Genomic DNA, 27,361 nt, shown 5'->3' with positions numbered 1-27,361 from the left:
AAGCCAAGGAAAAGCCTCGTTATGGCTGAAGGGCTCAGGTCAGATTCACCAGAGGGCTCCACCATCTCAGCAGAGAAGAAATGAAAGAAAAAGGAATTAGACACAGATTGTCCAGCGTTAATCTGAGTCCCCTGAGATCATCAAACAGCTGTGATCCTGTGAACTGTTCCAGCAGGCTTTCCACCCATGCAGTTTCACCAGAGCATCCTGTCTATGCAAGCACGAATCCTGTTACACACCACTCCCCGGAGAGAAGTGAAAGGCGAGGGATCAAAGTCCTCTATACATAAAGCAGGTACCACCACAAAGGAAGCAGCAGGGTGAGTTTCCCACACACTTCCCTGTCAATACACATCAAATCTGCCCTGGAGAGAGCACCTGTGAAGGCAAGGTCCGTGGTTCATTATTGCTTCTGTGGCCTGGCTGGGAGTGACAGCCAGGTGGATAGTTAGTGCCACTGGTTCTGGTTGGTTTTTGGGATGGGAGGATCAGCTCACCAGGAATTGGACTGAGACCCTCCCAACCCAAATCACGTAGGCCATTCAGCAGACAGTAGCAATACTCAGCCAATGACAATCAGGGCTACAGATCAGAACTGGTGAGCAACCGTCCAGCCCCACTGCACTGAGAATGGGTGTTCCTAAACCATAAAAACCAAAACTGATTCTCAGTGACCCTCCCTGAACTTGGAGCAGGTATAGATTAGCAAGCTACCACCTTTGCACTCCCTGTATTCTGAGGCTGGTGAGGGCCCACTGTAAGTTATAGCAGCCTCAAGGTCACTCCGAATTTCATTCCCATAGCTCACTATGACTCTAGGAACCAGTGCATTCCAGCAAGACTCTGGACTTGCCTGGCAGATGGGAACAGTCCTTATGCCCTGCTTGAAGTCCCTCCGCACAGAGGAATTCATAGGGTGCCATTTCTAGCCCCATTTATTTTTCCAGATCACTGCACTGGGGCCTTAGCGTAACTGAGAATCAGGCCCTAAGAAGGAATGCAAAGGAGGGACTTACGAATCCTCCAGCTCTCTCAGTTGGTGTCTTGGAACCTTCACTCTCTGCCACGCCAGGGAAGGACTCATATCCCCACATCAGGATGTGCCAGAGACCCCATATTTGGTCAATGACACAGCACCTCACTGCCTTAATTGGCTCAGAAGAGGAATGAGTTTGCCATCTGTTGACTCCCCACAGCTAGCCCAGGCAGTAGCTGCAGCAGACTGTATAACACACACAATCCCCCTTCTGACATCATCAGAATAAGGGGACTTTCCCACAGTGCCTGTAGCATCGAGGGTTGATCAAGGACTTGGTTACGGAAGGGGGACCTAGGGCCAGATTCATCCCTGATATAATTCCACTGAGCCAGTTGAACTGAGCTCTGTGTCTTCAACATTGTACAGGACCTTGAAACACTCACGGCTCACTTCCCCCAAAGCATACAGGATGGGACTTTATCTGAATGGGCAAAACTTCCCATGGACTGAAGCAAGTCGGGCATAGGAGTGCATTGGCCAGGTTGCCTAGGTCAGCAGAACCCCTAAAGCCAGCCCTGGAGATGAGTGTGTTTTTTTGACAATGATCCCCTGGCATCCTACGTACCAGAAGCTATTACATCCCTGAAACTTCCTGCAAGGGCTATAGCAGGGGTGACCAAACTGTAGACTCGCAAGCCACGTGCGGCTCTTTTACTGTTAAAGTGCAACTCACACGCCCCCCACCCACTCCATTCTTCGCCTACCAGACAGAGGTGGGGGGGAGATCGTGACCTCTACCTTGAAGTGGGGTGGTGGGGGTAGGGGCTTCTGTCCAGCAGGAAGGAGGGGTCTTGGGGCTTCAGCCCTGCAGGGCACACCTGCTGGGGCTGGGGGCTTCAGCAGGAGTGGGGCTGAAGCCCTGAGCCCTGGCTCCCAGCAGATGTGCCCTGGCTCTCAAACTTCTGAAGACTGTCATATGCGGCTTGGAGGGCCAGTAAATTCGGCCGCCCCTGGGCTATAGCATCAGAACTATTCTGGGAATCCAAGGGGGACTGGCACAATGGTCGCGAAGTGCACCCATCTGCCATAAGGGTGATCCCCTGCGGTTAGTCATTCTCAGGGTTGGCACTGATATTGGTTTCACAGATGAACTCTGAATGAACTCTTAATAATCTGGTGCCATAAAATATGCTGCCCAGAACAATTTCCTGGTTCACTGCATCAAGAGAGGCTAAGGCATTGTCCAGATTCTTCACTGCAGAATAACTATGATGTGAGCAATTGAAATTCAAAGCAAATGCGAGATTAGAGCTAGATTTATTCCTCATTCCTTTTAAGAACTATTGTTGTTTTACATACTTACAGCCCTTCCACCCCCAAAACTCTCCACAAATGTTAGTGAGAGGTTTAAAAACTATGCACTGGATTACTCCACCCACTTTTGAAATGCAGCCCCCTCTGGGGTGGAACACAGCAGCTGGTTAACAGCCCACAGCAACACAGCACAGCAGTTTATGGCAGGAGGTGACCCCTGTTATTTCTAGATAACAGAGTAGCGATGGCAGCATGTACTACCTTCTTCTGGGCAGTGCTTGAACTGGGAAAAGGCTTCAGGTATGCCCCCCTACCCCCGCACTCTTTTTCTTCAACTCCACCACCGCTTTTCCAGCAGTGGTCTTCCCCCAAAGCCAAGCACCGGTGGTGAGAAATAGGGGTCTGGCACAATCACATATCCCCCCAGCTGAAGCACAGCCCCAGGATGCTTTAGGGCTCAGCCTGTCCCTTCCCCTTATCCAGGTTTTCTCCCATCGCCACTGGCTGTTCTTGGTGAGTTATTTTCACATCCTTGATTCTGGCCTCCACTTCCCCCCCAGTTCGGGGAGCCTCTACACTCAAGATGCCATCATGGGACAGCGTGGCTTTAACTCGCAGGGGGTCGACATCCAGTGGGAGGATGTATGTCCTGGTGAATTCCCGGGAGATGAAGCCATGGCGGTCAGCTTTCTGGGAGTGCTGAGCTGTTACCTCCAGCAGGTTGTCCACTGTGCGGACGGCGATCTCGTCAGGCAGGAAGTGGCAGACATCCAGAAACACCTGGAATTTGTGCTCATTGAGGTTGATCTCGGAGATCCCTCGGTCCAGCTGCTTGTTGATCCGGGGTCTGATGTAGTACCCATGATACAAAGTGGGGGCTAAAATCTCTGCAGGGGACACACCTGAAAGAGACAAAATGAGGAGCAGAGGGTCGCTTCGCATCCTGGGATGGAGAAGAGCAACAATGAGACCAAGATAGGCAAAGGGGAATGTTAGCAGGACTGGCAGAGTCTGGGACTTGGCAAGCAGCTGTGTGGGCTCTGTGCAAACCCACCACTTCTGTTGTACAATGGGAACTGAGTCACTAGCTTAGCCTCCCCATGTGTCACTGAAATGCTGCATGCAGCCCACTGAGTGCCACCCCATGCCACACACCAGCTGCACCCATCAGCTCTGCCGGGGCTGACATCCATCTGGGGGTCTGAGCTAGGAGCGAGAGAGAATAGGTGATGGGTGGGGTGGGTGCTGTGAGGAGAGGAGCCCACAGCCAGAGCTGGACATGGAAAACGCTGAATGCAGAGATACTGGCATGAAGAACTAAAGCCTTTTGTGTGGCACTGACATCAGGCTTTTCTTGGGGCTTTTGCCTTTTCACACTGTTGTGCTAGCACTTGGAGCCTGGTGAATGGTTCTGCTGCCTCCTGCATTCTTTCCCCTCTGGCTGCTGCTGCTCTGGCTTTGTCCAGAACCCACCAGCTCAGCTTTTCACTGCGCTGACTGGGGATGCAAAATCTCCCACCAGCAGCAGCTCTTTTCAAAAGCTCCTTAATCCAACGCCTGCCAGTCAGATTCCACCACAGCCTGTCCTGGGCAGTGGGCTAGGGGAGCTTCCCCTGCTGCTAAGGTCTGCAGCAGCCGCTGCACCAGGCAAGGGGCAGAGAGCTTGCTGGCTAAACAGTCTTTCAGCTAATTAAGGAGAGAACCAATTTTTCCTAACAATTTTCAGGCAACTCTTTGCAATAAAAGAGCAAGACCCTTCTCTGGTATCTACACAGCGTCTTCATGACCTCTTTGGCATGGGCTGTGCCACGTGGATTGGCTGTTGATGGCAGCAGGGGCCCCACCAGCAGTCCGGATCAAAGGGGAGGATTTTGCTCCCCAAGTGCTGTTTGTGCATGAATAATAAAAAGGGAGGGAGGGGCAAGGAAAGCGGGAATGAAACATGCAGCCATGAAGGGAGGGAACTAGGAGAAAGATCAAGAGCATGATGGCTCCTAATTATTCTGGAGGCGTCTCCTGATGCCCCTTGACCTGTCCTGGGCCCCATTAGCTTTCTTGATGATTCCAATCCCCCCACTGCAGCTGCTTATGTGTCTATGCAGGGGGGCTGGAACAAATTGTATAGTGGGGGGTGCTGAGAGCCATTGAACCAAACTGTAAACTCTGTATATAAGAGAAACCACTTCAAGCCAGGGGGTGCGGTAGCACCCCCAGCACCCATAGTTCCAGCACCTATGTGTCTGCAGGAAGTGATGTCCCAAGGGATGCACTCCAGACAGTCTCCTGCACTAGGAGAGAGCAAAAGTGAAGCCAGATGGGAGCCCGGCCTCTTTCTTACCTTCCCCAAAGTTCTGGTCATAGATCTTGCTGGGGTTGGCAAACTCATACTCCGTGCTCATGGGGTAGGCATGGGGGACCGTCCGCTCAGCCATGGTCCGTCAGGGAAGGAACCTTCAGCGTGCTCGCTGCCTCTGAGAGTGAGAAGGCTGCAGATTGTAAAGTTTTAATCGGGTGAATTCCATAGGGAGGTGTGTGTGATAAAGATACCGACCAAAATAGACACACAGGCCCAGGGACACTTAGCCAGGAGGTTTCAGAGTAACAGCCGTGTTAGTCTGTATTCGCAAAAAGAAAAGGAGTACTTGTGGCACCTGAGAGATTAACCAATTTATCTGAGCATAAGCTTTCGTGAGCTACAGCTCACTTCATTGGATGCATACTGTGGAAAATACAGAAGATGTTTTTATACACACAAACCATGAAAAAATGGGTGTTTATCACTACAACAGGTTTTGGAAAGCGCCTCACTGCATTTCTGCTGGGGATCTAGCCACAGTCTGCAGACAGGGAGGGGCTGCGGCTATTGGGTGGCTAAGTTTAAGGCTCCAGAAAACGAAATGTGCTGTCATGATTGATGGAAAGCCAAAGGGCTAGGATTCCCTGCTCCAGGGTACTGGATGTGCTGGGGCAACCGGGAAGTGAAGTGGAATGGGGGAGCCTGCAAGACTGGAACTGGGAGGCATAGGCTGAAGGGGGCTCAAGGGAAGGTGAAAGAATGGAGGCACAGCCTAGGCAGAGTTACATGGGGTTTCCACTAAGGGGCGGGCATGTGCTAGGAGCTGAATCAGGGCTAGGTGCTAGCACCTCCTGAGCTCTGATCCCATCTCTGACCAATGATGTGTTCTGTGGCCTTTCCCCTCATTGTGCTGTGCCCTTCCCATCTGCAAAATGGGGTTAACACTGCCCACGTGCCTACCCCTCCACCCGATGAGGATTAATTAGCTAATGCTGGGGGATGCTTTACATAGTGTTACATTTTTGTCCAGTACCCTCACATACAACACACATCTTGACTGGAATCCAAACAGGCTGTTGTGTTCTTATTGGCTAAAAGTTTAAATAAAAAGTGATACATTGTTGCAACAAATGTTCTAGCCTCCACCTGGGCTTGATTAGCCTGGAGTTCAGAACTGTGCTGGGACACGGGGCATTTTGTGGGAAGTAGCAAGGCCCTTCTCCAATTCACTTCCTCATGAATCATTCTCTGTTTAACAAAATCTAAGGGAGCCAGATTTCCAGAGGTGCTGAGCAGCCACTAGCCAGGATTGAGTCTTCATCACGCAGTGGGTGTAAAGTTCTGTGTGCATGTGCTAAATAGTCTGAACACTTCCCCCAACTCCACCCCCACTCCCTGCCCACTTGAAAATGAGCCTCTAAAAACTAATGGGCTAAAATGATCCCTGGCCTTACTCTAGTGCCAGGGTTTCAGTGTCACAGAGATGGATGCAGTGGAAATGCCTACGACAGACAGCCTTAGTTATTTGGGAGCTGGATTTGTCCCAGATCCGTGTTTAAAGTCCTGAATGGGTTGGTCCCCACATAAGATCCTTGTGCTCTGAAACTAGAGCTGCCTTGAAGGCTCCAAGTCTCCAAAGCACAGAGTCATGTCTTTCTTGTTTCCATGATATGCAATCCAAGGAGACACTTACAGCCTGGGCTGTTGCTGCCCCCTGTACCTGCTGCCCCCCTTGCCAAGAGCTGCAGGATTGACAGCAACCTACCCACCCGGCAGTTGGAGCTAGACCCTGGAGCTGTGAGGGAAACTCCCCCCGCCCCCATGGGTCAGCCCCAAGCACAGGAAATAGCACTGGGGGGGGGCATGGTCTCCACTCACTTATTTCAGAGTAACAGCCGTGTTAGTCTGTATTCGCAAAAAGAAAAGGAGTACTTGTGGCACCTTAGAGACTAACCAATTTATTTGAGCATGAGCTTTCGTGAGCTACAGCTCACTTCATCGGATGCATGCCGTGGAAACTGCAGCAGACTTTATTTATACACAGAGAATATGAAAAAATACCTCCTCCCACCCCACTGTCCTGCTGGTAATAGCTTATCTAAAGTGATCATCAAGTTGGGCCATTTCCAGCACAAATCCAGGTTTTCTCACCCTCCGCCCCCCCACACAAATTCACTCTCCTGCTGGTGATAGCCCATCCAAAGTGACAACTATTTACACAATGTGCATGATAATAAAGTTGGGCCATTTCCTGCACAAATCCAGGTTCTCTCACCCCCTCACCCCCCTCCCAAAAACCACACACACAAACTCACTATCCTGCTGGTAATAGCTCATCCAAAGTGACCATTCTCCCTACAATGTGCATAATTAAGGTGGGCCATTTCCAGCACAAATCCAGGTTTTCTCACATCCCCCCCACCCCCATACACACGCAAACTCACTCTCCTGCTGGTAATAGCTCATCCAAACTGACCACTCTCCAAGTTTAAATCCAAGTTAAACCAGAACATCTGGGGGGGGGGGGGGGGTAGGAAAAAACAAGAGGAAATAGGCTACCTTGCATAATGACTTAGCCACTCCCAGTCTCTATTTAAGCCTAAATTAATAGTATCCAATTTGCAAATGAATTCCAATTCAGCAGTTTCTCGCTGGAGTCTGGATTTGAAGTTTTTTTGTTTTAAGATAGCGACCTTCATGTCTGTGATTGCGTGACCAGAGAGATTGAAGTGTTCTCCGACTGGTTTATGAATGTTATAATTCTTGACATCTGATTTGTGTCCATTTATTCTTTTACGTAGAGACTGTCCAGTTTGACCAATGTACATGGCAGAGGGGCATTGCTGGCACATGATGGCATATATCACATTGGTGGATGTGCAGGTATACGAGCCTCTTATAAGTCAGAGAGAGGAGGTGTGATTCTGCTGTCACCTAAAGTCAATGGAATTTACATCAGTTGCAATAGGTGAGCGCAGAATCGGAGCCAGTGAAGTTCATAGGCAGGGCTGCCTGCTCCCTATTAATATGATTATCTAGGCGCCCCAGTCTTTGGCCAAGACCCCACTGTGCTAGACACTGTACAAACACAGAACAAAACCACAGTCCCCGCCCCAAAGAGTTGTCAAGCTACCCAGGGCTCTACCTGTCCCTGCCTACATGAGATGTGTTGGTGGAGAGCCCCCAGTTCACCCAGCAGAACCCTTTCAGTTGTAACAGAAGGACGCTCTTCCCTTGGGATTTACCGATGGAGATCCGAGTGTCTCTGTGGAGCAGTCTGGTGGCCAACCCATTGGAGCACAAGTGTGCAGACCAGAGGAAGGGGACTGTAAGGAGAAAGTTCCCAGCAGTGCCTTTGGGGAGGTGCCAGCATGCATACATGAGCCACACCCATTGAAAGAAGGGGAAGAGGAAGGAACAAGTGTGACACCCAAACAGAAAGGAATGAAACTAGAAATACAGCATTGCTGTCAGGCTCGGCGGCAGCTGGCGAGATGACGGGCGGCTGCACTCATACCATCACTGCATGTTCCTCGATTATCCTTAGTAATCAGACTCACTCAATGTTAAATTTAACCCAGTGGCTTATATGAGTCACTTTTTATTCCCAGTAGCGCTATGAATACAAATAAGGCTCAACTCCGGGGTGAGCAGGGGTAATGCACCAGAAAACTTGGATGCAAACCTGGGTGAGGTACTAGCAGAAACACATGCATGGGACAAGGTAACTGGTGATTTGCTCAGGACTGGCACTTCAAGGGCTTCTGCAGGTCAGGCTTGAGGGGCAGCAGCAGATCCATAGGGAGGCAGTGGCAGGGCTGGATTCTCACTCTTGTTGCTCTCTGAGATGTTCCGGCTCTGAAAGGTCCCCTTCCACCTTCTCTTCACTTGTGAACTAAGCAGGATCAGAGCACAGCTCTGCACAGGAGAAAGGATCCTGTCTCAGCTCAGGGCCCAGGCAGCACTTCTCCTTGTTCCTTCGGGACTCAGTGCTTCCAGGCACAGTGGCTCTGCTGGTTAGCTGGCACACAGCTGTGCCATAGCCAGGTCTCACTGTGGCAGTTTCTTTGGGTGCTGCACATTAATTCCCAGCATCCATCCTGAGCAGCTGCATGCACACCACGGAGTCAGTAACACAAAGAAGGAAGAGGGAACAGCAGGGCCCTTGGGTTTGGCGTTGGTCTTCCCTCCACTGTGCTCTTGACAGCAGCTGCTGGCTAAAACTCATGAGATTCCATCTCCCCTGGGGAGGCACAGAGATTGCAGGAGGAGTGTCTCCTGGAGCCTGTCTGTGAAGATGGCTTATCACTATTAGGAATAATAACGGGCTCCTCTACAGTGCCTTTCATCCAATAAGCGTTCCTTAGATTGTCAGTGCTTTGGAGCCGATAGATAGAAGCACAGCGTGCGTGTCTGGGGAGCATGATGGTGCATTAATAGCATTTTAAAGGCTCTCCCAATACAGGTGGTGCCATTTATGTAACAGGTCAGTCTGAGCTCATACCTCGACTGTGCTGAGCTCTCACCTTTCTCCAAATCTCCATTCAAGTGGCTTTAGCACTGCGGAAAAGACAAAGGTGCTGGGCTGACATACACAGGGGGGCTGAGATCCTCTGTTCGCCCTTAGAACAGGCACAGAGCAGCAGCTGTTGAAGGTTCACACATACATTTTGCCCTGCTGTCTGCTCCTCCACCCTGTGGGTGTCTTGCCAGTGTCCTGTAGCTGTCCCCCCACCCCCCAGTGGGGTGAGAGAGAGAAGGGAAGAGGCCAGTAAGTAAAAACTGCTGAGAGGATGATCAACATTTTAGATTCAAATCTGACTTTTATTCCTGGTTTGCAAAATAGAGACAAAACTAAAAAACCCGTTAATACACGAGGGGTAACAGATCTGTACTGGCTGGTGGGAGGGGCAGGCTGGGGCAGACAGACCCTCACCAGCTGGGAGGGAGGGGGGTCAGCACGGACAGACATGCACCAGGTGGCTTGTGAGGGGGTCAGGAGGGGAAGACCTGTACAGGCAGGAGGGGTCAGGACAGACACAGATCATCACCAGCTGTGCGGGAGGTTGGGAGGGACAGAGTGATCTAACAGCATTTTTCTGACTGTTTAAGTCCTGTGACTAAAGCAGGCCTGCAGCTGCTCTTCTGTAAGGATCGGCAGAGCCATCTCTAGGCTCATGTGTAACTTCAGGAACCAGATTCCAAACACGATGAAGACAACGGGCCCTTGTCACTTTCTGTGTGAGCCAAAGATAGGAGCTGCATTGATCCTCCTGGCATCTGAAGCAGCTGGGAACATCAGCCAAGCCTGGGGACTCTACAGATAAACAGTGCATGGGGGTGTGGGGCTGGGCAGCTCTGATTCTTGCTGACCCACTAGGCTTTTTTTCCCCCCTCCTCCTTAGCAGAGCATTCAAATCCCCTAGATAATTGACTGGCCACTGCTGAATGGAGCAGACGGAGAGCGGGGATAATAAAACTCCTGACATCACCCTTCCAGAGAGTTCAGCAGGGGGGCGAGGCCTGGACGGCAGTGGGTATAAAAAGCCCTGGCACACCAGTCCTTGAAGAACTCTGCTGCACATAAATTCTTACTCTTCTCCCAGATAAACACAGATGGATATCGCCATTCACCATCCCTTGATCCGCAGACCTCTGTTTTCCTTCTTGACACCAACACGAATCTTTGACCAGAGCTTCGGAGAGCATCTCTCAGAGTCTGAGCTGTTCCCTACCTCGGGTGCTCTCAGTCCTTTCCTGCTGAGATCCCCCTTCCTAAGGACACCCAGCTGGCTAGAGACGGGATTCTCAGAGGTAATTTTTCTCTCTTCACATGCTTTGTTGTGTGCTGCGCATGCCTCTGGCTGGATCTGGAGCCAAGAGCCCAGCCTGGCTCCCCAGGGAACCCCTGGGAAGCTGCTCATAGGTTGCTATTAGAAAAAAACTTGGGGAAGGGAGCAACTGAAGGTGCTGTCCTTGTGTCCCTCCTCCCTGTGTCAGGCAGGATTCAGCCCTGCAGGCTCTGACCGGCATTATACTTAGCCTCAGTCGCATCTGTGAATCAAGCACCTTAAAATGCTTCACTAATGTCAATTAATTAAGCATCACATTCCTCCTGTGAAGTAGGTAAGTGTTATGATAGCCATGGGACAGAGGGGCAAAGTGATTTGCCTGAAATTTCACAGCAATCAGCAGCAGTGCAGAGAACAGAACATGGGAGCCCTGAACTCCCAGTTCACTCTCCTAACTATTACACCACACTCCCTCTGGGAGAAGGAATATACCCAGGAGTTCTGACTCCCCGTCACCTGCTGTACCATCTTGATCACACTTCCTCTTTCCTTTCACAGTTTTCAGCCATTGCTACGCGGCACAATTCCTTATCTGCAGCTGTCATTTCTCTGGTTTGGCTTCACTTCTGTTGAATCACAAAGGAGAAGTAGAGATTTCTCCTTAAGGATGTTGAGGAGGCATCAAATCCTGGGCATCCTCTTGGTTCATAAAAAGAAAAGGAGTACTAGTGGCACCTTAGAGACTAACCAATTTATTTGAGCATAAGCTTTCGTGAGCTACAGCTCACTTCATCGGACTCTTGGTTCATGAGTCTCCCTGGCCTGATTGCCAAACTAGAGTAGACCCTCCTGCTTACCCCACGGCCTCATTCTTCGGCCCTGTTTCACTCTTATGTTTTAATGCTGGTTAGGAAGGTGAGATCTGCACCCCCTCTGTAACCATACCGATGCTGCTCTGTGAAGTGCGCAGCAGGAGGTGCTAATGCATGAATACTCCTTTCTGAAGCCTGAATGCAGCACCTGAGTTTCACTAGCACAGGGGGTACAAGTGCTGAGCTCACTTCCAAACCTGTATCCCTCTCCCCCGAGAGTTTAGTGCCTTACTCTAAGGTTTGAGTGACACGATACAGTACAGCAGTGCCTATGATTTTATTTTCCTCACTCAGGTTAGGCAATCTGTGGGTTGGCAGGCATTTGAGAAGCACCTGAATTATGAACAATCAGACTGGGAATGACATTGGCCAAGCCACAGAGTCTCTTCTATCTGCACAAAGGGTTAATTAGTTAAACAGAAGAGAGTAGATTATCACACCTATCTGCAGGGAACTGAGCATTAGCAGGTTTCTGGCAGAATCTAGTCTAGAAGGACAAGCAGACTGGGGTTCTGCTCTGCAAAGTGACTGCAAGTTGGCATGATGGGCTGGCTCCATGTCCTTCATCTTTTGATATATATGGAGAAAAATTGCTCAATATACAAGGAAAAATATGTTCATTGTAACTGCTGGCCCAGCAAAGTCTGAGATCTGAGAGTCATGCTGGGCTCATGCATAATCCTCAGTCATAAAGATTCTGTGGGCCAAACTCTGCCTTGTGTAATGGAGGGCCTTGCAACTGAGACTTAGCTTAAATAATTCCGGTGATGCTGCAGGAACCCTGTGTTTGTACAGAACCTAGCACAATAGGATCCTAGTCCATGACTGAGACTGCTACGTGCTACCGCACTAGAAATAAATAGTTACAGACTCTTTGGCTCCCTTTCCCAGAGGTGTGCTGATCTTGTAGGGCTAACAGGTGTTAAAAGCAGTACAGTCCTAAAAACTGTTCCTAAGACAATCTGGTCAGATGTGGATGCATATGGGGCAGATGTGTTGGATAACAAGGGCCAAGTTGCACAGACTCCCTTTGCAGAGTAGAACTGCATTTTAAGAAAGGTGCAAAAGGAAATGCCCCTATCCCCACCTTGTAAATAATTTGCCTGCTCCTGGAGGATCATCTTCCTCTCAATCTCAAGGTTGAGCTAGAAAACAGTCCTCCCATGCTTCCCTGCTCCACTGCATCTTTGGCTCGCATGTTTCTAATGAGCCTGAATGTGAAGAATGCCTTCATCCAGGAACTGGTGCTGTAGGGAAAACCTTAGTAAAGAACAACTCTCCGTAGCCTCTCGGGAGATCAGTGTGACTCCAGCACCCCAGAATATGTCACTGTTGGCCAATCTGCTCCAAGAACAGTGTCAGTGGATGGCTGATTGCACCTAGCACCACTTGGATAGTAGTAAATGCAGACATCCCAGTGGGACTTCAGAAACAAGTTTGCCCCATTTGTATTTAGTTCAGGCATCATATCCCCATGGGGCAAATGCCCTCTTACTTGGCATCTGGTACCTTGCCCAGACCAATAATTAGAGGGAAAGTTCTCAGAGGAATCAAACCAACAGGACGAACTGGCTTTGCCTTAATTGCAAACGACGGTGGCACAATCCCTGCCGTTGTCTGACTGGGACCTGGAGAAACTCCTGGGAAGTCTATTGAGAACGGGATCTGGCTAGCTCCAGCAGCACAGTGGGCATATCTACTGCTGATTTTCCCTCTCTGACCAGTTGCTTCCTGCACCTGAGGTCAGATTCATCCCTGTATGGATACACATCAGGGGAGACAGTGTGTGCCTTCCTTACTCAGGCCACCCGTGCAGGCTGGGGCAGTCCAAGTTGTGCCCTTGCTTCAAAGCCCCATATGGGGAGGTTCAGAATCCCTGGGAGGTAAGAACATGCTGACTTACACCCTCTCACCTCCAGAACTCCCCAGGCACTTGGGGTTGCTGCAGAGGTGGCACAGAGCTGGCAGACCCTGGGCATAAAAGCTCCTTTTGCCAGGGGTATTGTGTAGTAGAGACAGCATCTGCCTGTCTTATGTTACAACCCCTTTGCGGCAGCTCAGCTGATGCAAAGGAGCTGCGGAGAATGATGAACCACCAGACCCTCAGTTCCCACCAGCACTTGGCATCTTCCTCTCTGACCTTTCAGCTCAGACAAGGGCTTGGAATTCCTCCAGGAGAACACAGAGGAGAACTATGCATAGAATCTCAGTAGTTAATTTGTAAGAGAAGAGCCAGGGAAATTCTTCCCCCAAAACTGCCTGTTCCCTGACCCTCAATATCCCCTCTGCCCTTTCCCCCATTCCATCTTCCCTATGGTTCCCCATGACATTTGTTAAGCACTAGTTCCCTGAGTTGTCAGACTTCAAGACTTTGTCCGAGTCTCCCTCCTTCAACGGAATTTCACAGATAAATCACTGCAAAAGCTGGCAGAGCCCCAAGTTCACATTGCCAGGGGCCCCGCACAAACTTCCCGCCTCCACGCAGCAAGTCCTTCAGCTCCAGCTCTGAATTGCTGCATGACAAGTGCCCATTCATCCCTCCAGGCCTTGCAGTTAGGAGTGGGAGGCAAAAAAACAGCTGCTTTGATAGCAATGCCCTAGTTGAAACACACTGGAGAGTTAGTAAACAACAAGCTTGAACCTTCTCTCAGCCTGGTGTAAATCAGGAGTCGCTCTGCTGAAGTTACATGGCTGTGAGTGGCAAAACAGGCCCTGGGTGTCTGAAGTTTTCAAGGGCATTGACAGCAGTAGGCTGTGAGCGAAGAGAAATGCAGGGACAGTCTGAAGAACTAGTGTCTAACAAGGTCTTAAAGGGACACTACCCTCTTGAAAGTCCCATTGCTGGCTGGAAAGTTTGTGTCTATTTAAGGCTCATCCAAAGTCCCTTGAAGACATAGGTCATCTTCCTACTTCATTGGACTTTGCATCAGACCCAGGGGTACAAATAACATCTAGGATTACTCTAACTGAAAGACATTATGGGGAAATACTTTTTTCTCTTCATTTTCTTGACTTAGTGCTCAGACCCAGTTACCTGTTGAACCAACTTCTGTGTGTTGCTTGGCACCAAAGCAACTCTTCACTCACAAAGTGTAGAGAGCTCAGTGTAATTAGGTTCAGCACTCTAGATGGAGGAATCTTGTTCAAAAACTAAATTTTAGGAAGGGAAACCCAAACAATTGAGGAAGCAAAGAGACCCCAAGTCAAAAGTGAGGAAACTGAACTGCTTAGAGTCAGCATGGAGGCTATTTAAGCATCTCATAACAGTCTCAGAAGGCATGTACATCCCTCAGCAAAAGAAAAATGAATTAAGCAGGAAGGCAAGAAGGAAAACAGTTTGGCTAAATGGCATGGTCCAAGAAGTTATTCAAGTCAAACAGGTACACTTCAGAAATGGGACATCAACCCTAGAGCATCCAATAGAATGCAGCACTTCCTATACCTGGTAAAGGAAATTAAGAAGGCAAAAGATTAGCAGGGGGTGACTCAGCATTTCATACCAGGACAAATACTGATAAATGTATTTATCAATGATGAGGGCTTAGGTGGCAAAATTTGCCAATGACACATTAGTTAGGTTAGTCAAGACTCTGACTATACAGGGGAAAATGTGACCTGAGTACACACAAGGTGGAGTCAAATGCACAGTTGTTTTCTCCAGTGCTGACAAGACCGCTGTAAATATCAATAAGGGGAGCAGAAAGCCCCAAATAATTCTGTAAAAGAATTACAAACAAATAATAATAGATCATAAAAATTGATCATATGTCAATTTATTGATCAATTTCTAAAAGTTCAAGTTACAGTGTGCCCCTTTAACACTCCACAAGGAAGTATTTATCCTCCGCTAGTCAAGACAAGAAGGCAAAGGCACTCAGATAATACAGGGATGCGCAACAATAAAAAAACCTAGGTAGACAGAGACAACCCGGCATGACTGGGATCCAAGACTGAAACAAAGGGGCAAGTTAGACAGACTGTTCCTGCCTTAGTCAGCCCTTGAGGGGCAGGGCATGTTGGCCTCCCAAACTAGGGCTTGGTTCTACATCACTAAAATTCATAGGCGCTTTTCCGTTGACCTGCCTGATGCCGGGTGACACCCACAGCTAGCACTGGAGCTACTCTTCTCTAACCAGCCCCTTGGTTTGCAGATGCGACTGGAGAAGGACAAGTTTTCCGTAAATGTCGACGTGAAGCATTTCTCTCCTGAGGACCTAAAAGTCAAGGTGTTGGGGGATGTGATCGAGGTCCATGGGAAACACGAGGAGCGCCAGGTATATCTGCTCTGTGGTAAAGTCTGAACTGCCCCTGCACCTGTTAAGCAAGGATCTAACAAGATGGCAAAACCACCTTGTTGCCTGCTACTCTGAAATAATTTCTGTTCACTTTCATTAATCATTTCATTCTAACAAAGATGCCCATGTCCCAAATACATCCCCCTGACCTATCACAGCCTGGGCAGTAGCGGGGCAGAGATTATTGCTGTGAAAAACCATTCATAAAATGAACATTTCTGAACCTCTCTCTTGTTGGGAAGGGGCCAGGAGTGCAGGGATGGGAAAGCCCGAGTTTGGAGATTATTGAACTAATTAAGTCAGTTAACAATGAAAAGAATTTTAATACCAAATGATGTATCAGACACTACCTGTATTGTTAATCTTCACGATATGTTTCTCTGGCAAAGACCCATAACAGCAGCTTGCACATGCAACTCAAAGGGTTGAATTTTGCTCTTGGTTACCTGAGTGCAGCTCCTGCTGAAGTTTGGCCCTTAATACCTATGTGACAGCTCGGAGGAGGGTGAAGTCAAAACTTCCTAGGAGCAAAGGAGCAATAGAGTGCTGTACTGGAGATCAGACGCTTAGGAATCTGTGCATTGTAATGTACACTGAGACCCTGGGGAATGGCTGGGGGTGGTACTGGCCATTTCTCTGCCTGAAATGTTTAAGGGGACAACAGTAGAACTCCGACGAATAAGGGCAATCTGATGAACTGAGTTAGGAAGCAAAAGCCCCACCATGAAATGAAGTTTGTAGGGTTCTCAAGCCTGCTACCAGCTTAAGCCTGGACAGCACAGCGCAGTATCTGAATTCAGTTTAGCCCTGCCACTTTGCCAAGGTCTCTCCAGACAGTGATGCTCCAAACTTTCTGAAACATTTCCCTTTTGGGCGGGAGCTTCCCGAACTTGACCTTAGCTCAGGGGGAATGTTGTTAGTTGGAACTGAGCTGGCACATCAAACCAGGGCTGTTCTTTTCCTTCCCTTTCAATAAGGATGAGCATGGCTTCATTGCCAGGGAGTTCAACAGGAAATACAGGATCCCAGCAGATGTGGATCCTCTGTCCATCACCTCATCCCTGTCTTCGGATGGAGTCCTGACAGTGAATGGACCAAGGAAACAAACCGATGTTCCCGAGCGCACCATTCCCATCACCCGCGAGGAGAAATCTGCCATTGCAGGGGCCCAGAGGAAGTAGAAAGCTGTATGAAACCAACTTTTCCATCCAGGAAAACCTTTCCATTGGATGCAAGCAGCGTATGCTGTACTGACTGGCCATACTTATTTATTTATGCTAAGGAAAGAGAACAAGCTCATTTGCTAACAAATAAAACATAAATAAGCATCTTGTGGTTTTGTCTTTGAATGTTAGGGTCTTGCATGTGGTGTCACTGCTACTATAGCAAAGCTTGGTAAGACTGGGCCTTTGGGATATATGCATGCAATTACTTATTATTTGTACTGTGATAATGTCTACAAGCCCAAGTCATGCACTAGAAACCCACTGTACTAGGTGCTGTACAAACACAGGACCAAAAAGATGGTCCCTGCCCCAAACAGCTTACAGTCTAAGATACTATTGGTGTCCAGTCTGTAGGAAGCAGCATACATAGCCTGATTTAGACAGACTCCCCCACAGCCCACAGTGTCCCCCATAGCCAAGCCAGCTCTAAAATGTCTTCATATACCGCTGGTGCCAAACCCTGAAGATTTTATTTGATGTTTGCTCAGCCCTTCCTTGGTGTTTGCTACACCCTTGACTTGAGTGGGAGTTTTGACTGAATAAGGACTGCAGGATTTGATACCTGCATAATGAACCCGGAGAGCTGGAAATGGCAAGATGCTGTATTAGATGCTCACAAATATGAATGGGCCAGTGGTATTGGTGGGGGGAACTGGACACAGAACTGCATGATACACAACAGCATCATCTCCCTGCTCTAGGCCAGGCCCAAGGGACTGCTGTGCTTACTGGGACTAAAGTGAATCCTCCTACTGAGCATGGAGATCAGGAACCAGCAGCAAAAAGCAAAGCCTTTCTCCGGGCTCCTCAGTAGCTTCTCTAGTTTGTGTTGGCCACAGGCTAGGAGGGTGATGATTGAACCTCCGACATTGGCCCCATGCTCCCATTCTCTTCCTCTCGGAGGCACATAGGTAGTGGGAAGCTGAGAAGAGAGTTGCCTCCAGAGGACTCTGCAAGCTTCAGAGGGGGCAGAAGTTTAGTTTGAAGCTAAATATACCCCCCCGCCCCGCACTGCCCCTTTCCTACAGGCTGATGAGGGAGGAATGGGGGGCTCAAGGAGCTAGTGAAACATTTAGGGGCTCAGAGGACATCAGGCTTCATGAAACCAAAGTCTCCCCCAGCCTGAGGCACTAAGGAACACTTTGCGATGCTGATTTCACTTTATATGCAGACATTTTTTGCTATCACCTAGTTCCATGATCCATTTTTCCTCAGTATTTCTGTCTGGATCAGACCTCTACAAATCCCAGATTCCTGCTGACTGTGTCTTACTAGTATCAGAAAAGTTGCTCTGGGGGAAATGAATTTAATTGGTTCAAAAACTCCAGGACAGCCTAAACCCACTCTAGTTATGGGCATTAGATGACACTTAAGGGAGGAAAATTTGATTAGAAATCTCTAGAATGGCCCATGTTGTGAGGAAATGTGCAAAGGCTGCAACTAATTCAGAGCAGACACAGGTTACAGTTGCAAAGCTGCTGTATACACAGTTACAGCAACAGCAGAGATAAATGTCCTGCTCTCATGGTACAAATCACATCACTCTGAAACTATGCAGCCAGTGCCCTTCAAACAATAAATAGCAGCTGACGTATAAAATGTTCAGCTGATTGTAGAGTGATATAAAATGCTACAGAGTTTGCCATCAATTGTCACCAGCAGCTCAACCCTGAGGGATGCTGACAAAGGGAAAGCAATGGTAGCATTGATCCAGTTTAGTCTGTAACTCTAGCACAGAAGGGAGTAGAGAGAATTGCCATGTGCACATCTGTCCCGTGATGTACGAGTGGTGACATTTCTATTAGACTCTAAACTTCATTTTCTCAGATAGTTCATTATCTTCGCTTCACTAGACACATGAAATATTTCAGAAGTGACAGATTTTGAAGCCAAATATGCCATTCCCTAGGGCCTTAAAGTGACAGAAATAAAATTAAATTAATCAGATTTTGTGGAAAACTAACTGGTCACACTTATAAACAGGCACTTGCTGATGAAATTCAGTTACATTTTTAAAACACTCTCGGGTCTATTTGTCTTGGTATCATGCCACGGGAAGCCACACTCTCAGCAAAAGGAAATGTCAGAGTCCTCTGTGCAAAGTAAAAATTAAAATGTCAGAAGGCAGAAATAACATATGGAGCAACAAACAATAGGGCATAAGCCTCAGAAAGCATGTACTTGTCACTCTGATGCCCTGTGTTTTAATATCAGAAATGTTTCACGACTTGACGGATGGTCCCTTAGCAGCAAACAGGTTGGAGTCATTCTAACCACTGGGCTGATCTCAGGTTAACCGCCTCTCTCTGCTCCTATTGCTTCTGCTGTGCCCCCTCCTGTTCTTTTCCCCGAATTTCACAAATGAGGGGAGTTCTGCCTTGAGGAGGTCCGTAATCTATCATGTAGCAGGACCGTGCAGTCCGTTTAACTGGAGGGGGTTCCAGCTCAGGCTGGTGTCCAGGAAACCAATGAGGTTCTTGTTTAAATCCTGAGAGCAGAAAGGAGAAAACTGATGAGTTAAAGGCAAAGCAACGAGAAGGCTATTGTCAGGAAATGAGACAACAGGAAGAACAAATCCAGGGGCAGACACAACTTCTACCAGCCTATTGGGAAGCGGAACACGGGTTGAAGGATACTATGCACTCTCAGCCAGTTGGCATTGTCCAGGGTTTTATCATAATTCCTGGACAAAGAACACACTGGAAAGATCCTGTATAAGGTGCTAGGGTCCCATAGCATAGGATTTCGAAAGCACCTAAGTGCTATCCCATGCTAGGTCAGGAAAGCCAAACAATCCACTCAACCGTTCTGGAAACATTGCCAGATTTAAAGGTGCAGATTATGGAGCTTTTACATCTTGCTCTGAAGAATCAGGTATTGGCCATGGACAAAGATGGGATACAAGACTAGACAGAGCTATGGTCTGGTTTGGCGGGGCAGGAGGTTGGGTACTGGAATGGAAAGGCCAGGTGTGCTCTGACACAGATAAGAGTCAGGGATTCCAGACTAGATGGAGTAGTATTTTGATCTGTTCTTGTAAATTCTGTACCCATCCCATCTCTCTCTCCAGAGAGAATTTGGTCCACAATGTCAGTCTTTTTATCCATTATGCTTTAATCTGATGATACTGTAAGCATGTTCTGCTTTAAAATGTTATACCCATATGAATATTCCTCATGTCCCTTCTACAATATCGCGTGTAAGGTGAGAGATTAGCAAAATGTCCCTAGCTGGAGTGAAATGTCTTCATAGCCGTCAAACACAGCCGGAAAATGAGATTGAATAGATAGAGGGATGAGCTGTTTTCTGCAAAGTAGATGTTTGTAAGGGTCTAAAACTGATGAGGCAGAGGGTCAGGAGCAACAAATAGGGATTTTGGATCAAGAGCCTCACATGTAATTTTGATGAGGAACTTTAGCCTCTCAGTCTGAAGAATATAAAGAGAACACCCGAGATACAAACACCACAGATCCTGTGGGACTGGAAATAAGAGCTACCATTTAGATCTAGGGGCATGACTCAGTAGGGAATGGACACGCTGGAACTCTGTTTTCTTCTCTGAGCATATGATTGTCATTTAAAAACTTCTTTTTAGCTACCACACAGATCAAAGTGACTACACTTCAGTTCCATGCACCTACTTCTTGAGCCGTGATGCCTTTCCTTGTTGTAATCTGATGAATAAATTGATTCAAAGTAGTGAGCATACTGAAAGGAAAAGCCCATGTTTAGTGCAGCAAAATATAAGTAAACAAACATCTAATAAAAAAAATACTGCATATCTGTTAAAGGAATAGCCTGCTCACCAAAGCATCTGAAATCATAATCCCTCTTTACACTCTGGGTAAGCTAAAGGCCACTGCAGAATGGACATGCCTGTAGTTTTGTCACATGAAACCTGATATCATTAATGCCAAGGAGCCCAGTGATATGGTGAGGGGAAGAACCATGAGTCCAAAGCAGAAACAGCTCTGGCCTGTGAAACACTGCTGAGTTACGAGTGGCTCAGACCATGGCACAAACTGACTTCAGTGGCTTTGCGGAGAGTAACTGAAGGGCAGAACTTGCACAGTAACTTGTGGCTTACAGATTCTGCCCTTGAGTCACTAGCTAGGGGCAGGACATTAACAGCAAAGGAAAGAACACCAGGAACCAGGTGAAAGTAAAGTGAGTGGAGCTAAGAATGGCCAAAGCTGAGTGAGACTGGGCCTTTTTAGTGATGGATCAGAGGTTGGGTGTTGGAGAGCAAAAGGAAATTTCTCAAGTTCTTGCCCCTGCTAATGGGGTCAGGGTGGAGCAAACAGTGAATGAAAGAGGCTGTAGGGCTGGGGCTTTTGACGGTATCTGCTATTTCACTTTTAGAGGTCAATCAAAAGGACAGGAGGAACAGAAAGTTTGTACCTGGGAAGGAAGCGGTTTTGGCTGCGCGATTTTCTGGATATCATACCGCTCCTGGTTCCAATTCCCCATAAGGGTTTTCTTGGAGTAGGCATCCTCATTGGTGGTGCATCTCCAGCCATACTGGCTAAACTTGGAGGTGCTGTTCCAGTCTGTCCACACTTCTGCATGGCCGGTGGCATGTATCAAGGAGCCATGGTGAGGGTTATAGAAACAAGATAGGGACATGACCTAGGAACAGAAACCCAAAAACACATTGGGGATGTCCCTGATCTCTGAAAAGACAAAACAGCACTCTTTAAATATGTTCCCCACCCTCCCAGCAGCTGGGCATGCAGCTCCCAACCCTTCACTTAGCAGAGCAGCATTTATTTCTATCAATGCAAAAACTTTAATTTGAATTTGTGTGTGTGCATGTGTTTGCAATTTATCTTTCCTTACTTAGATAATAACACTTAGTTCTTTTCAGCTTCATCAACCGTCACAAACTATACTAGACCCTTCAGAATAATATTATCCTCATTTTCCCCAAGGCCACAGCGAGCTGTCTGAGCTGGGATTAGAATTTGTGAATTGCAAACTCCACGTCACCTGTTCAGACCTTTTCCTATTTGAAGTCTTTTAGGGTTATTATTCGAGTGATACTTAACAGAGTTTCCTTCCACTGACTGGAAGGATAGCTAATGACAGGAGGATAGCTAATGTGAAGCCAATTTTTAAAAAGGGCTCCAGAGGTGACCCTCGCAATTAAAGGCCGGTAAGCCTGACTTCAGTACCGGGCAATCTGGTTGAAACTATAGTAAAGAACAAAATTGTCAGACACATAGATGAACATAATTTGTTGGGAAATAGTCAACATGGTTTTTGTAAAGGGAAATCATGCCTCACCAATCTTCTAGAATTCTTTGAGGGGATCAACAAGCATGTGGTTAAGGGGGATCCAGTGGATATAATGTATTTAGATTTGCAGAAAGCCTTTGACAAGATCCCTCACCAAAGGCTTTTTAAGCAAAGCAAGCAGTCATGGGATAAGAGAGAAGCTTCTCTCATGGATCGGTAGCTGGTTAAAAGATAGGAAACAAGGGTAGGAATAAATGGTCAGTTTTCAGAATGGAGAGAGGTAAATAGTGGTGTCCCCCAGGGGTCTGTACTGGGCCCAGTTCTATTTAACATATTCATAAATGATCTGCAAAAGGGGGTAAACAGTGAGGTGGCAAAATTTGCAGATGATACAAAACTACTCAAGAAAGTTAAGTCCCAGGCAGACTGCAAAGACCTACAAAAGGATCTCTCAAAACTGAGTGATTGGGCACCAAGATGGCAGATGAAATTCAATGTTGATAAATGCAAAGAAATGCACATTGGAAAACATAATTCCAACTATACATATAAAACGATGGGGTCTAAATTAGCTGTTACCACTCAAGAAAGAGATCTTGGAGTCATTGTGGATAGTTCTCTGAAAACATCCACTCAATGTGCAGTGGTAGTCAAAAAAGCGAACAGAATGTTGGGCATCATTAAGAAAGGGATAGATAATAAGCCAGAAAATATCATTTTGCCTGTATATAAATCCATGGTATGACCACATCTTGAATACTGCGTGCAGATGTGGTCGCCCCATCTCAAAAAAGATATATTGGAATTGGAAAAAGTTCAGAAAAGGGCAACAAAAATGATTAGAGGTATGGAATGGCTGCTGTATAAGAAGCGATTAATGAGACTGGGACTTTTCAACTTGGAAAAGAGACAACTAAGGGGGGAAATGATAGAGGTCTATACAGTCAAGACTGGTGTGGTGAAAGTAAATAAGGAAGTGTTATTTACTCCTTCTCATAACACACAAACTAGGGGCCACCAAATGAAATTAATAGGCAGTAGGTTTAAAACAAACAAAAGGAAGTATTTCTTCACACAACGCACAGTCAACTTGTGGAACTCCTTGCCAGAGGATGTTGTGAAGGCCAAAATTATAGCAGGCTTCAAAAAAGGACTAGATAAATTCATGGAGGATAGGTCCATCAATGGCTATTAGCCAGGATGGGCAGGGATGGTGTCCCTAGCCTCTGTTTGCCAGAAGCTGGGAATGAGCGACTGGGGATGGATCACTTGATGATTACCTGTTCTGTTCATTCATCCCCTACAGTTCAGAAAGAGGTCTCCAGATTTTCATTTTGATAGTGAATCAGAGTGGGGATTGAGAGTGGATCCTAATTCAGGCAGCTGAATTCCAACACTGGAAAATTCTAGTCTTTGAAATTAGTCAGTTCCTCAGAACTGCAAAATACACACGTTGTTCTGAGCAAGAATCTTGGGACATGGCTGAAGATTTCAAACATCCCAATGTTTGGATCTGGAGTTCTGGTTTGGGCCCTTTTGTAGAGAAAAGAGGTTTTGAAAATAGAAAATAAAACATTATTATTACAATTTATTTGTAAGGTGTTGACAATGGACTCAGCTCCACACAAGATACAAAGGAAGACACAGTCCAATAGCTGGACAGCTCATGAACACAACAGGAGGCCCGAAGGGTGGTGCTAACCTTGGCCCTGATTCTGCAGTGATCTTCATCTGGGTGCTTAAAGATTCTCCTCGCCCCTATTGGAGGCTGCACTTTTCAGAGATGGGTTAGTATTTGAGGTTCTTGGAAGAAGAAAGCTTTGAAAAGGAATTCGAAGAATGTGTTGATGGTGAATGGAAAAAGGAAACGAATCTACAAAAGTCTATGAACAGAATCAGATCGCCTAATGTTTTCCGAAGAACACTATAAAGGATCAGGAGCCAAGGGAGACATGGATACTAGCCCTGTACAAAAAATACCTCAGACTCTGTGGACTCTGATGGGTCCAGTGACATAAGACTCTGCTCCATGGCACACAACTGTTCTGGAATCACAAACCCTGCGTCCTGTTCTTAGCTATGCAGTTCATCCAGGGGTCTCAGACAAAAGTTCCACACAGGAACCTCAGAACACTGGTGTGGACATGAGTGCAGCAACTTTACTGGGTTGGTGTAGCTGATATTAAACATCCAAAGGCTGTACCAATGGAGGAGGCGCAGGGACCAGGAGCTGTGGCAGGCAGCCAGAAAAACTGATTTGATCACGTTTATGAGCTCATGTCCTTGTCATCAACTAGTGCTGATGTCACCAGCTACTGTGAATCTGTGAAGTGAGACGCTTGTAACACTTTTTGTTTACTGAAAACTTTTGTGAGCAGATGTTGCCAGAGCAACGCATCTGGACACTTAGCAATGACTTAAAATTAAACATGTGCATAAAAGCTCCCCACGCGGGCAGCGAGATCAGCAGCCAGATCAGCTATATTGCTTAGCTCAGTAGCTACCTCCAAGTGCCAGAACACTACCCAGTAGTCATTACTAAGCCTCATGTATGGTGATTAGAATTAAAAATGTATCACTTGAGTTAGATAACTAACTCCCCCTCAGCATGGACCTGATCCAAAGCACACTGAAATCAGTTAAAAGACTTCCACTGATTTCAGGAGGCATTGGATTAAGCCCTATATGAAGAAAAACTCTATTTACCTAAGGCCAAACAGGCATGTGAAATCTCTATTACAGAATGAGTATTATATTGAAAAGTTAGTGTCTATACAGAGGTTTGAGGCTGAAATATGCTATCTCAGGGCTAAGGACTATTGTTTAATCAAATCCAAAACACATCTTAGTGTAATGTTCAGGTTACAACTTGAAATGCTGAAAATTCTGGAAATGCAAACCATAAATTGGCGTGTTTTATGGGATACACTTAATGGCCCAAACAGTAACACACAGAGCTACACAATGAATCTGGGAAAGGGGGCCAGGAACTATTCCCCACGGGCGACATCGCCGAATTAGTATGACAGCTGGAAGGGAACAGTAGTACAGCTCGGTTTGTTTAGAGGTGTAACGTTAACCATACTACTTGAATGGAGTGTTTTGTGCCGAATTTCCCTGTTTGTTTTGCTTATGCTCAAACAGACTGGTGAGTCTCTACCGTGCCACAAGGCCCCCTTTTCTTTTTGCGGATTCAGACTAACACGGCTGCGACTCTGAAACCTGTCTGTTTTGTACAGAAGACAAAGGGACAAAGAATAAAACAAACCAGAGGCTGGGCAGCGGAGAAAAGAAAACGCTTTCAGAAGCCGCAAGCGCCTGAGTGACCGTGACCTGCAAGGTGAGCTCTGCCCATGCGGGGAGGACCGCTCTCCGGGCAAGGAGCGCCTACCAGGCAAGGTCCGCAGCGCCGCAGGCAGAGAGACCTGAGCACAGGGCTCCCATGCTGCCAGCATGAGCTCCTTGGTCACTGCCCTCTGCAAGGCCCCAGCCAGCCCACTGCACCCAAGCACGCCCCTCCCACGTCTCTGCCCGGCTCCCCCTTGCACGACGGGGGGCCCCCGCCGCGGAGCTCGGGCCCCGCCGCGGCCCCCAGAAAGCCCGCCTGCCAGGCCCCGCCCACCGATTTGGCCACGCGCACGACAGGCCCCGCCTCTTAGCTCACCCTGACCCGCCCGTGACCCACAGACCACGCCCCCTAGCTCCGTGGCCGGGCCCTGGGGCGATGAAGTCACCGGCGGGGACGTTACGCGTCCCCACGCGCCGCCGGGGAAGAGGAGGCGCCGCTCTGGGCCGCGGACTTGCCAGCGGGTCCCCGACGCGGCAGCCGAGCGCCGCTTGGAGAGGCGGAGCCGAGCCTGTTCCCATGGAAGCCGGGAGACGCGTCTGACGTCACGCGCCGCGCGCCGGAAGTGAGGCAAATCACCGCGCGGAAGTGACAGGCCAGGGGAGTGACGGTCTCTGCATAGGTGAGGGGGGCAGTAGGCTGAGGGGCCTTTGAGAGGCCTCGGGACGGGCCCCTGGGGGAGGTTCGGGCTCGTTGGGGGTCTCCAATGTAGGGTGCCCGCCCCACCCCCTCCCTTGGAGCCCTGGGCTCTGGCAGGCCGTGGGGATGTCTCCCCTCCCTGGGTAGGCCAGAGGGGTGTCCGCTCTCCCTGCGCGGGCTCTGCGATGGGGTCTCCCCTCCCAACGGGGGGGCAGGCGGGTGCTGCGGTGGGGTGGGCTATGGTGCAGATGGGGCCTTTTTTTTTGATGGGGAGAGGTCTAAGGTCTGTTTTCTACGTGGGAGGGTGGGGATGAAATGGGGAGGCCCTTTCCCCCAAAGTGGGAGGCAAGTGAACCGTTCACGTAGGTCCAAAAGCTCAGCCTCAACCCCCACACTTTGGCAGCCCCTTGTAATGCATCGGGCTACCAGGCTTCTTGTTGGAGGCTGGAACTGTGACAGCCCAAGGGGGCCCTGATCTGTCTTCCTACTTCTTAGGATTTTGATACCATGAGACCCACCCGCCGACTCCTTCTAGTCGGGGAAGGAAACTTCTCCTTCTCTGCCTCCTTGTGTGATGCCAGCGATCATGAGACTCATATCACCGCCACTTGCTATGAGAGTGAAGAGAGAGTTTCCAGACAGGCACTTGCTAAAAATAACATACAGCATCTGAGAGGGAAAGGTAAAGAAATCCCCAAAGGAAATCACTTTGCCATACTGTGCTGAATGCTAAGTATTCCCCACAGCTGTCTGGGTGAGTAAGTGAGGGAGTGGATAAAATTATGAAAAGAAGAAATACAGTGAAATTCTTCCAGACAGTGAAATTTATCAGGCTGTGGAATCGTTCCACAGGAAATGCATTTTAGCAACTATTGAAACAAGATCCTTGCATTGAACAATATTATCGATCATAACAGTGATAAAGGGCCTCTGGGGAAAGAACAAAGTTACTAAAACAGGAGATGGTTTTGTAGGAACAATTAAGGCACTTGAAATATTCCTCCAAATATCAATTTCAGACCAGAGAACGTTTCCCCAGAAGAAATGAGGGGGATTCTGGAGAAATTCCCTCAGAGGAGTGAAGAACCCTCCAAATACTCGTACCTTCAAATCTAATCAGAATCAGACTAAAGAAAACAACAAAAAAGCCTTAGCAGCAGCGGTAGAAGTAGAAGAGGGCTTAACTTCTTGACATCACCTGCAGCGGGGGTAAGGGAAGAAGAAAGAAAATGCCATGTGATATTTAAAACTGGATTGGGCAAAGCACTAGAAAATATGATGGGGGAACAATCCTGAATTGGCCTCCATGAGATGAACTAAATGGGACTATATAGGACTTTTCTTAATGTCTATGATTTTGAAAA

The 27,361-nt window shown here is 47.9% G+C and overlaps 4 protein-coding genes across 4 annotated transcripts in view; 2 read left to right on the top strand and 2 right to left on the bottom strand.

Moving 5' to 3' along the window:
• Nucleotides 1–2,260: 2,260 nt before the first annotated feature.
• On the bottom strand, nucleotides 2,261–4,776 carry HSPB2 (heat shock protein family B (small) member 2). The gene is made up of 2 exons (XM_084612068.1): nucleotides 4,632–4,776; nucleotides 2,261–3,195 (listed from the first exon to the last, which is right to left on the bottom strand). The coding sequence occupies exons 1-2, from the start codon at nucleotides 4,723–4,725 to the stop codon at nucleotides 2,744–2,746; spliced, it is 546 nt and encodes a 181-aa protein (XP_084468194.1). The 5' UTR covers nucleotides 4,726–4,776; the 3' UTR covers nucleotides 2,261–2,743.
• Nucleotides 4,777–10,077: 5,301 nt separating this feature from the next.
• On the top strand, nucleotides 10,078–16,876 carry CRYAB (crystallin alpha B). The gene is made up of 3 exons (XM_084611637.1): nucleotides 10,078–10,403; nucleotides 15,405–15,527; nucleotides 16,526–16,876. Exons 1-3 carry the CDS (start codon nucleotides 10,206–10,208, stop codon nucleotides 16,727–16,729), a joined length of 525 nt encoding a protein of 174 aa, XP_084467763.1. The 5' UTR covers nucleotides 10,078–10,205; the 3' UTR covers nucleotides 16,730–16,876.
• A 1,598-nt stretch (nucleotides 16,877–18,474) lies between these two features.
• Nucleotides 18,475–25,815, bottom strand: CFAP68 (cilia and flagella associated protein 68). Its single transcript, XM_084611638.1, has 4 exons — nucleotides 25,677–25,815; nucleotides 21,176–21,403; nucleotides 20,416–20,482; nucleotides 18,475–19,262 (listed from the first exon to the last, which is right to left on the bottom strand). The coding sequence occupies exons 2-4, from the start codon at nucleotides 21,398–21,400 to the stop codon at nucleotides 19,087–19,089; spliced, it is 468 nt and encodes a 155-aa protein (XP_084467764.1). The 5' UTR covers nucleotides 21,401–21,403; nucleotides 25,677–25,815; the 3' UTR covers nucleotides 18,475–19,086.
• Nucleotides 25,816–25,864: 49 nt separating this feature from the next.
• The window catches only part of LOC311511218 (alpha-1,2-mannosyltransferase ALG9), a 126,067-nt gene continuing 124,570 nt past the window's right edge, over nucleotides 25,865–27,361 (top strand). Inside the window, exons 1-2 of the mRNA XM_084611636.1 lie at nucleotides 25,865–25,980; nucleotides 26,493–26,679. Of these exons, the coding sequence (XP_084467762.1) occupies nucleotides 26,505–26,679 (175 nt within the window). The 5' untranslated portion in view covers nucleotides 25,865–25,980; nucleotides 26,493–26,504. The remainder of the gene's footprint in view (nucleotides 25,981–26,492; nucleotides 26,680–27,361) is intronic.

The sequence above is a fragment of the Lepidochelys olivacea genome, assembly GCF_965140295.1.
Source record: "Lepidochelys olivacea isolate rLepOli2 genome assembly, chromosome: 22".
Lineage (NCBI taxonomy): Eukaryota > Metazoa > Chordata > Testudines > Cheloniidae > Lepidochelys > Lepidochelys olivacea.
This window is presented reverse-complemented; position numbering and strand designations above follow the sequence as displayed.